Consider the following 10440-nt stretch of genomic DNA (forward strand, 5'->3'; position numbering starts at 1 on the left):
GTTAACAGTGCAGGCATCAGCAGAGCGATCCCTATGTAGTCAGGGGGCTACAACCAACAGGGTACATGGTGGCCCCACCACAACGGACTGGCTACCGTGCTAGATATGAGGTGCAAAGAATTCTATGGTCATCGTCAGAGAAGGAAACAACACTGCATAGTGGGTGGAGTAAAATGCCCCTAGGAAGGTGTCCTCGCCCAAGATATGGAGGATGAGCAGGACTGCAATTCCTCGACGAGAAAGTGGGCTAAAGATCTATTTGTGCAATGGATACGATGCACTGTGTAAGGCACCCTTCCCCAATTTGCTCGCTCTTCAGGGAAATTTTTGAAAAATAAAGGTCAAACCCTACAGGGGACCACCAAATAAAGGCTGAAAGGTGTGAGACTCCTTTTAGTCTCCTCTTACGACAGGCAGGAATACCTCAGGCCTATTCTAAACCCCGGGCCCACAAGGCCACTACGAGGCATGGTCGACATTGCAGTTGACACAGTGGGGAGAAGGAAGCGGACAATTGCCCTCGTGCACATTCCTACCACAGTTTACGCATTTGGCCAGGTGTCGACAAGACACTCGAGTGTGGTTGAAACGATGACACTGGTAGCAGTGCATCAGATTCAGAATCTATGATCGGCTGTGATAACTTCAAAGCCTGCTCTGATCGTGGATGGAAGTACCAGTCTAGCAAAGGTGGGAAAAAGAGTGTGTATGGGCACTAAGGACGCATCTACCTTTTTCATCACACTATGGACAGCAACGGCACCCTGATCAGACAGGTATGTTTGAATTTCTGCCTCAGTCAGACCATCAAGCAGCCACCATGGGAAGAATTCAGAATTCTATGGGTTTCAACACGAATAGGGTAGCCATGGAGAAGGCAAGTGGCAACAGTTGTGCCTGACAATCCAAAGCAGTCACCAAAAGCAAAGTGCCAGTCCGTAAACGAGAGCAGGATTTCACAGTTCCGGCAACTGCATGAGGACATTTCTGAAGAAGAAACGGATTTACCACTGCAATGGACTGGCTGTCTTCAGTACATGAAACCACAAAGAACCATGGTGCAACTGGGAGGGTCTTTGAATTGGGAACATTTGATTATGGATGTTGTCTGGTCCTGGGGTTGTATCCTTACATTGCTCCAAAGCATTATTTAGTTCTTAGACCATAAAGGGTGTGCTGTCAGTTGACAGATGGATATAAAAGATATTATATTACATTACTTTACATTACAAGGAGATGCTGAGTGAAAGTAGGATGGAAATCCTTAGATGCTGACATTTCTGCATAATATACTGCTACAAGTTCAACAATTTTACAGAACACAGTATTCATTTTGTCAAGAATTCCCTGTATTCTATTAGTGGCTTCAAATCCACCAATCTGCTGTAGTGTTTACCGCATTTGTGAGATGGTTGTAGGTACTGTCATAAAAAAATATACTATTCCCAGCATTCTTTCTTCTTTTGTTTCACTAAGTAACATGCTTTTGCCCTTGATCTTTTGCACAAAATTAAATTTTTGGTAGAGGGGTGGCAGCTTCGTTACAGAGCCCTACATTGTTCTCTGATGGTATCTGCAATCTCTCTGTACCACCATGAAACAGACTTCTTTCTAGGAGGACCTGAAGGGAATGGTACCATACTGTTTGCAGCCTGAAAGATGTGTGTGTGTTGTGTCTTGTACCAATTCTCTGTACTTCCTGTGATAACAGTGAAAGCATTCCAATTGGCTCTCCACAATCACCAAAATGGTAAACAATCAATGTGGTGAAAAATTTGGGACCGATGGATCATAGATGAGAGGTTAGGGCTGCAGACTGTTAAATGTGTTGCAGAATAGGAGCCATAGATGATGTTGAAATGTGTTGAGGCTCCAGAATTTATTATCTACCTGGAGTGTAAGGTCTCTGAAAGATAACTGCTTGCACCATATTCACAGTTTTATGTGGAATAATTGTCACTGGGATGTCACCAAGTCTTTCACATATGTGTGAAGTGCTTGAGATCGTGCAGCAGAGGCGGCTTCAATCAATAGTGACCTATTCAACATTTTTCAACAATCCTTCTACTTCTCCAAATTTATCTTCAATTTCGTATATAAACATAATGGCTACATCGTAGTAAAAGTATCTCTATCTGTTCTAGAACACACCAGGTACTGAATAAATTGTTTTGTTTCTTGTCTTCTTGCTTGTCCCCCTTCCCATGGGGTAAGCACAGTTGGGAAAGCAGCTGGACTGTAAACATCCACACTGAGCTATCAGTATCTGTTGAGACAGCACCAGACCAGCATGACAGTTTGACATGATGCATTTCATGTGCGAAATGTGTGCCCTGATGCCACCTACTTTTACCAAGGGATCTCCCCATGGGTCCACTGAGTCACAGTATAGGTCATCTGGAAGACAGCTATTGCTGGGAGTCTGATGCACCAAGAAGATGGACATCTCCTTTGGTGTGAGAAGCTAGCAGCTCAAGCTTCAGACATGTGATCTCTATGTTGACAGAGGGCTATATTGAATGGGTATGTAAAGAGCATATCACAGTGGACTGGCTACCACATTGGTTTTTAAGTGTATATGTGAGTCTATGCAGTTGTTATGTGCACAGGACCTTCAACACTGTAGGTAGTAGGTGCTATTTAAAATTATTCCTCCCCAGTCAGTCCACACAACAGAAAAAATTTTGAAAACAAAATAGGGGACAAAAAATTACTTCAGCTGAAAAGTGATGTAAAGGACTATATTAGGTTAGGTTAGGTTAGAGACATAACCAGGTAAGATAAGTAAGGCTAGTCGGAGATGGGAGATTGCAAAGCTTGGGGACCAAAGCCTGCCATGCACATATTCACAGAAGAATTACAAGCCCTCTGAGGGGAGATCACATGAATGAATTTACTCCCATGCTGGCAGTGGTTTATCTTAGGACACTGTAGCAATGAAGGGCACCTAGTGATTGGAAAAAGCATTCAGAAAGGGGTGATGAACATATATGGGTAGTTATAGACCTATAACACTAACATCAATCAGTTTTAAAATTGTGAAACATTTTCCATGCTCATGCATTGCAATGTTTCTAGCTAACTAACATCTCCTCTACAAAAAGCAACATGCATTCCATACGCTGAGATCTTGTAAAAAAAAAATTCTATTTGTGCATGAAGACATTTAGTACAGTTCGGCACTGTCATTGATGCAAAAAATACTGACTTACTGAGTACTAAATCAGATTTGTGAATGGTTTAAAATTCAATGTTATTCTTAACAGAAGCAAGTCAAAAGAAATGGTGGATGTAACTTTGATTATCCAAAGGTGGTGTCATAAGGCTGTCACAGTTTACAAACTGAATTAATGATTTAGTGGATAACTTTGGAGGCTGCACGAGGCTATCTGCAGATGACGATGATGATGTCTATAGAAAGGTTGCACTGCCAGTACACTGCATCGAAGTCAGGAAGGTCTGCAGAGAATGAACAATTGTTACAGGGGCTAGTAGTTGCTCCTGAATGTAAATAAATTAACATATTGCATATAAACAGGCAAATAGGTCCATTTCTATTTGATTTCACAGTATGGGAGAGACAACTGGAAACAGTAGCTACCAAAAAATAACTTGGAATAACCATGCAGAATGGAATGACAACATAAAACAAATTGTAGGAAGAGTAGATGTTAGGGTGATATACACTGGGCCAATCTTAAGGAGAAATATAATTTATCCCCCAAAGAAGTGGCTTACAAAACACTCCCTTGGCTATGTCTTATGTCATCAGTACAGTACAGGACTCTTACCAGGTAGGAATACTGGAAAAAAGAGAAAAAGAGAGAGACAGAGAGAGAGAGAGAGAGAGAGAGAGAGAGAGAGAGAGAGAGAGAGAGAGAGAGAGAGAGAGAAGGTCCAACTAACAGCAGTACATTGATAAGCGGTGGTTTATGCAGTGTCAGTGTGTTGCAAAGATACTTAAAAAAAACTTCAGTGGCGTACTCCACAAAGAGAGGCATTGTGCAACAGGAAGAGTATACTGTTTAAATTACAAGCGAGCACATTCAGAGAAAAGTCAGTTAACATATTACTTCTGCCCAGATACATCTCTGAAAATAATTGGGGAGAGGGAGGGGAGGGGGGCCTTACAAGCTGTTAGACAATCTGAGTTTGTTCAGGCTCCAACCACTCTCTCTCTCTCTCTCTCTCTCTCTCTCTCTCTCTTTCTGCATGTATGGGTGGTGTTTTTTTTCTTCCCCCCCCTGGGGGGGGGGCCCAGGCCTAATCCGTGTCACTTCAGGCAGCATATGTTGAAATTCAGGAGTAAGTAAGAAACATGTATTTTTTGTTATGCAAATTTCAGAAAAATTTTAAAATGCTGTATCTCTGTAATGGTTCTAGATATTTTGTTAGAGTTTTTTTTTTTTATTTGAAAGGTAATTGCTTCATGATTGCAATGGTATCCTCCAATTGGATTTATCTGTCAAATTTCTTTTTTGAATTTTTTTTATAATTTACAGATTATTTTTTATTTTATATTTTTTTCAAAAATGCCAATCCAGGAAAGTTAGATTTGTTTTCTATTGATTAGAACCATGTAGTACTATATTGTCTGTAAAGGACAGCTTCCACTCTTAAGTTGGGCAGGTTTTATTTTTAAAAATCATTTTTTAACTTTTAAGGGTAATGTATGTCTTCACTGGAGTTGTTTCTTACCTTTTTTTTTTATTGCAATGTTTATTTCTACTGTCTTTAATGCATTTATTTCTTAGCACTTCCTTTGTTGTAGTTATTTCTTTTCACTTTCATTGTTGCAGATATTTCTCACACTTTGTTGTAGTGTTGTAGTTTCTTGTCAGTTTCTTTGTAATGGTTGTTCAGTGCTAATTTGTTTACTGAATAGGCTTCTAAGAAATCTGAGACCATCCAGTGAGTTCTGTGTTTTTGTGAGGAATTTGCCAGTTGACACAGTTGCAGCATGTTTTGTGAAAAGGATTGTTTGAAATGTCTTCTGACTGGGGCCACAGGAGAGTGAAGTTTGCTGACTATTTGCATTTCAATAAAAGAGTGATTTATAAGACAAACAAACCAAACACTTTGTACAGGTTGGGAATAAATGTTCCCAGTGACGACTTTTTGTGTTCTAAATGTTTTCACAGAATAAAAACAATGATAGTAACTGAACAATGTGAAGCCTCCCATGGTGCAGATTTTGCATCAATAGAGGAAGAATTAAATACCCTGAATCAGTCAACTACAGAAGGTCCTGTTAAGAAACCGTGGTCAGTGAAGCCGAGTTATAAGCTCTGCACATCAAGAAAGTGCAGAGAAATTACTAAAGCTATGGATGAATACACTACAGCAAAACTGACCACACTCTTCAAAGTTGAACTTCCATCTTCAGAAGAAAATGAACAACACCTCTTGCCAGGAATTTTTCACAAATATAAATTCAGCTGTTGAATATTGTGCATCCTACAGTGGAAAGGTGCAAGTTTTAACTATTATTCCAGAGACATTTTCAAAGAAAACAAGTTTGAACTACGTTCCATCAGCATCAAAGTACATGGTAGACACATAAAGAAATGTGAGGTCTGTAAAAGGAGTCTTTGGAAGACCAGATCCCTATTATGGTCATCCTATAGAAGCAGCTCAAGTTCAAATAGTGCATTCAGTTTATCTGGAAGATAAATGGGACTGTTCTCGCCAGAGTGCCAACAAAAACATGCACTATAAATGTAACAGTCGAAGGTCAAAAAGTTGTGAAAGTGAAGAGGTACACGACTCGCAGTATTAAAGAAACTTTTGCAATTCATAAGAGCACCTACACAACTTCGCATCTTGAAAGATCAAACTTTTATGCAATATGACCTAAGTGGGTAGTTCCATACCAACCTAGAGATGTCTGTTTATGTGTGTACTGAGCGAATTTTGCATTTCGTGTAGAAACTTTGAAGAACTTAGTGGAGCATGTGACATGTGACACCTTGGTTGAGCGTGTGAAGTCATTAGTAGTCTGTGATGAGAAGCGAGAGACTTGTTTTGTTTCAAGAATTCAAGAATAAGGTGACTGCCCTGGAAAGGGAGGACTGTCTTTACAGACACTTGGCCTGGAAGCCGTAGCGGGGGGCGGGGGGGGGGGGGGCAGGGGGGGGAGGGAAGAAAATAAACTAATTAAGAAATTTGTGGAAAGGTCTTATGGGACCAAACTGCTGAGGTCATCGGTCCCTAAGCTTACACACTATGCAATCTAACTTAAACTAACTTATGCAAAGGATGACACACACACCCATGCCCGAGGGAGGACTCTAATGTCCGATGGGGGTAGCCGTGCAGACCGTGACAAGACGCCTCAGACCGTGCGGCTACCCCTCGCGGCACTAATTAAGAAAACTGTTGCCTTTGACAGTTTCACTGATGAACTTGGTAAATGGTCAGTGAAAGCAGTAACACACCAGCATCTGAAGAAATTGCAACAACACACTGCAGAAGTAGAAGGGTGTGTAGAGGCTGGAACTTCACTGTGATTTTGTTGAGAACTGGTCTGTAATTCTCCCACAAGAAGTACAAGGGTATCATTGGAGTAATGACCAGGTTTCAATTTTTACAGGAGTGACATATTTTCGAAACAAGTGTTGCAGTTATAAGTGATGGCACAGGACATGACACAGCACATGCTTTGCTAGCAATACGCAAAATTCTTCAACTGCAAACAGGGGCAGAGCAGATCATCATCATTTCTGATGGTGCTCTTAGGCATTTTAAAAATCATTACCAGCTGTTTGAATTGAGTAAGTTGCTTGTGCCAACTGACTGGGTGTACAGTGCTACTGGTCATGGGAAGGGGCCTTGTGATGGTATAGGAGGCCTGCCGAAGCACCATACTACAAAACTTAATCTTTCCAGACCAAATACAGCTGAGATTCAGAATGCTGAGGATTTTACGAGAGTCATCAAATCTTACACATCCGTAGCCCTCATTCTTTTGTCCAAAAAGGAAATCTAAGAATTCCGCACCTCAGAAACAGCAAGATAATATTCAGTTTCACAACCTGCGAAGCAGGATGTTTGTGGCGCGTGTGTATGACTGTGACTGGTGGATTGCAGAAATTATAGACACTAGTTATGAGTTAAACAAAATTGTACTAAACTTCATGCTACCACATCTCAATGACTGCTTCACAGCCTGTGCCATATGGATCCTTCCCACCAACACCAGCTTTTCTGAATTGTGCAGGTGGGAACGTTCTCTGCAATACATCCCACATTCCCATAACCCTCCTGGCCTCAGCCTTCGTTAGATCCAAAGAAGAGCGGTGCATTTCGTCACAGGGTTATTTGGTAAGCGTGATAGCGTTACGGAGATGTTTAGCAAACTCAAGTGGCAGACTCTGCAAGAGAGGCACTCTGCATCGCAGTGTAGCTTGCTCACCAGGTTTCGAGAGGGTGCGTTTCTGGATGAGGTATCGAATATATTGCTTCCCCCTACTTATACCTCCCGAAGAGATCACGAACGTAAAATTAGAGAGATTCGAGCGCGCATGGAGGCCTTCAGACAGTTGTTCTTCCCGCGAACCATACGCGACTGGAACAGAAAAGGGAGGTAATGACAGTGGCACGTAAAGTGGCCTCTGCCATACACTGTTGGGTGGCTTGCGGAGTATAAATGTAGATGTAGTCACTGTCCTCACTCATCCAGCCCTCTCCCTGTTCCCATTCCTGCACCATACAGCAGTCATTTCACCGCCACAACCATTCTTTTAATTTCTCTCCTTTCCGCTACTTACCCCCCCCCCCCCCACCACCTTTTCTCCTGCCCTCCATCTAAACTGCAGCATTTCAATGTCCCCCACCCCCACCATACTATCCCTCCCCGCTCCAGCTTCCTCCTTACCCCCACCCAGTTGCCACTCCCATCATGCACTGGTGCTGCTGCTCACAGTGTGGTTTCAGTTGTCTGAGACTGCAGAGATATATATATAAGGCCTTAATGGCCGAAAGCTATAATTGTGTGAATCTTTTTGTTGTGCCTATCGTGACTCAGCATCTGCATTATATAGTGAGTAGCAACTTTCCTTCTCTAATATTGTTACATTCCATCCTGGATTTTCCATTGTTTGATTAAAACTAAAATTATGCTAAATACAGCTAGGGTTTGATTTTTATGGGCCTTTTATATGATAATGTGGTAAAACAGGTATCACATATGGCAAAAAATTCAATTATTTATACAATCTGTTCAACCTAAAAGTGGAAGCTCTCTTTCAGGGAATGTTGAACTATAAGGTACTAATCAACAGAAAAAAATCAAAATATTATGGATTAGCATCTTTGAAAAAAAAAAATTTCCACAAATTGTAAAAAATTTCAGAATCCTATAGTAAAAGAACTTTGACAGATAAGTCCAAATCGAGGATTTCTCTGTAATCATAAAGCAATTATCTTTCAAATAATAATAAAAAAGCAACAAAATATCTAGAACTGTTCCAGAGATACAGCATTTTAATTTTTTTTTCCAAAATTTGCATCTTCAAGATGGTACGTTCAGTATCTTTGGAGTGCTGTATCTCAGATTCGAGAAATTTTTTTGGAGGATACAAAAAATACGTACTCCTTACTTAGTCCTTCATTCTAACATATGCTAAATTCAATAACATCTGAGACTATGAAGATAAGAGTTTTTTCCTAGCCTGCCTGAAGTGATATGGACTATGCCTACAGTTAAAGTCAACTGCTCGCAGTCATCTGCACGAAGTCAGGAAACCTGGGTTCAGTGCTACCCAGGTTGGAGCAACTGAATATGTTCTCTGCCTAGGTTTTGACTACCCCTTCCAACCCTTTGCTCTGTGGCTCATACTGAGATGCAAGATCTGTCCCATACATCCTCCCACTACCACATAACCCAGGTCTGTCACAGGCATTTCATAACCCCTCAGAAGCAGGAGCACCTGCAAAAGCAGCTATGTAATCTACCAACTAAGCTGCAATCACTGTGTGGCTCTCTACGTGGGCAGAACCACTAACAAGCTGTCTGTACACATGAATGCCCACCATAAAACTGTGGCCAAGGAACAGCTGGACAGTCCAGTTGCTAAGCATGCATGCAAAATGATATGTACTTCCAGTGACTGTTATGCTGTCCATGCCACAGCTTTACTGAATTGCACAGGTGGAAACTCTCCCTGCAATACATGCACTGTCAGATCAATTTTGATTTTGTGGGTTTTCTATAGTCACACTGATACTATTAATGTTTAGACTAAAGCTGTGGCTTTCATTGTCTCCCAAGTCCAACTTTGGCACCTCTACTAACCGAAAAGCTTCATCCACAGGAACTTTCTCTGCTGAGTAAATGTGCTTTCCTTCTTAGAGAAACAATTCGAATGGTTGCCAAGTTTAAATTACAACCTGCATATAATGAAATAAGTGCATTTTAATACTCTAGAAATATATGTAACAATTATGGTGTATTAGCTGCAATCCTGAAATGTGCTTCAACCTGTATGTCAATTACCATTGCTCCTTGTAAATAAAATACAGTACCAAACAACAATTGTGTAACCGTAGCCACAATAACAAAACAAACTACGCATTTCTGGCAGTTGTATATCGGTAGAAAAAAAAACAACAGCTCTCTCAGTGAATACTATAAAGCAGTTTGCTACATATATTTCTCTCTTTGAAGAATCCTTTGATTCCTCACCTTCCTGCGAGCGTAATACGGTCTTCCACCTCAACCTTTTTTCTGTTGTTAAACAAGCCAAAATGAAACGTGCAGCACACAAAACCGAATGTGTGGGGCCACAATTTGCATGACAAACGCGTAACAAAGGACTATAACATGGTTCTAACTGTTTGTAACTGATACATTTGCTGCAAATCTCTACTGTGTAACGCATAAATTAATTACAAATGGTTTATTTACACACCGTTTAAACGCCGTCATTGTGTTTTCATAGTTTTCGCCAGCTCCTGAAATAAAATATCAATTCTGAAAACCAGTAAGCATTCAAGCAGGATAGGCCAAAGCTTTATTTTGGTTCTCTAAATTGCCACATAAAGAGAGCGACAGCTCTCTCATAAAGCTTTGTCATCTCTTGGTGCGGAAAGTTCATTTAAATTCATGACTTTATGTATATTTACCTCCACGATGGCTGATATGTCTACATTTAAATTTTAACTTTTTTCGATTGTGTATTAAATTCGGATATTTCAACAATATCAAGGACGTCATAACGTATCCTCCTAGTACAGCAACAATTACCATGACTAATGCTAGTAACATACACCAATATGACTACAGAAATTTTGTATCATTTATCTGAATTCTCGTCCTGATGACTTTCTGAAATGGCGCCAAAGTTCAGTGGTATGGGCTACTGAGCAAACCCCACACGCATGCGCCACTTTGTTCACAGTAAAATTTTTGATTAGTTAGAAAATAAAGAGTTTGTTTGA

The 10440-nt window shown here is 40.7% G+C and overlaps 1 protein-coding gene across 1 annotated transcript in view; it reads right to left on the reverse strand.

Annotated features, from left to right (window-relative positions):
• Positions 1-10343, reverse strand: part of LOC126172185 (lysophospholipase D GDPD1-like) — a 155743-nt gene extending 145400 nt beyond the window's left edge. The window contains exons 1-2 of the mRNA XM_049920859.1: positions 10126-10343; positions 9912-9954 (exon numbers count right to left, since the gene is read on the reverse strand). Coding sequence (XP_049776816.1) covers positions 9912-9954; positions 10126-10267 — 185 coding nt within the window. The 5' untranslated portion in view covers positions 10268-10343. The remainder of the gene's footprint in view (positions 1-9911; positions 9955-10125) is intronic.
• Between the last annotated feature and the right edge of the window lie 97 nt (positions 10344-10440).

Source organism: Schistocerca cancellata, chromosome 1 (assembly GCF_023864275.1).
Source record: "Schistocerca cancellata isolate TAMUIC-IGC-003103 chromosome 1, iqSchCanc2.1, whole genome shotgun sequence".
Classification (NCBI taxonomy): domain Eukaryota; kingdom Metazoa; phylum Arthropoda; class Insecta; order Orthoptera; family Acrididae; genus Schistocerca; species Schistocerca cancellata.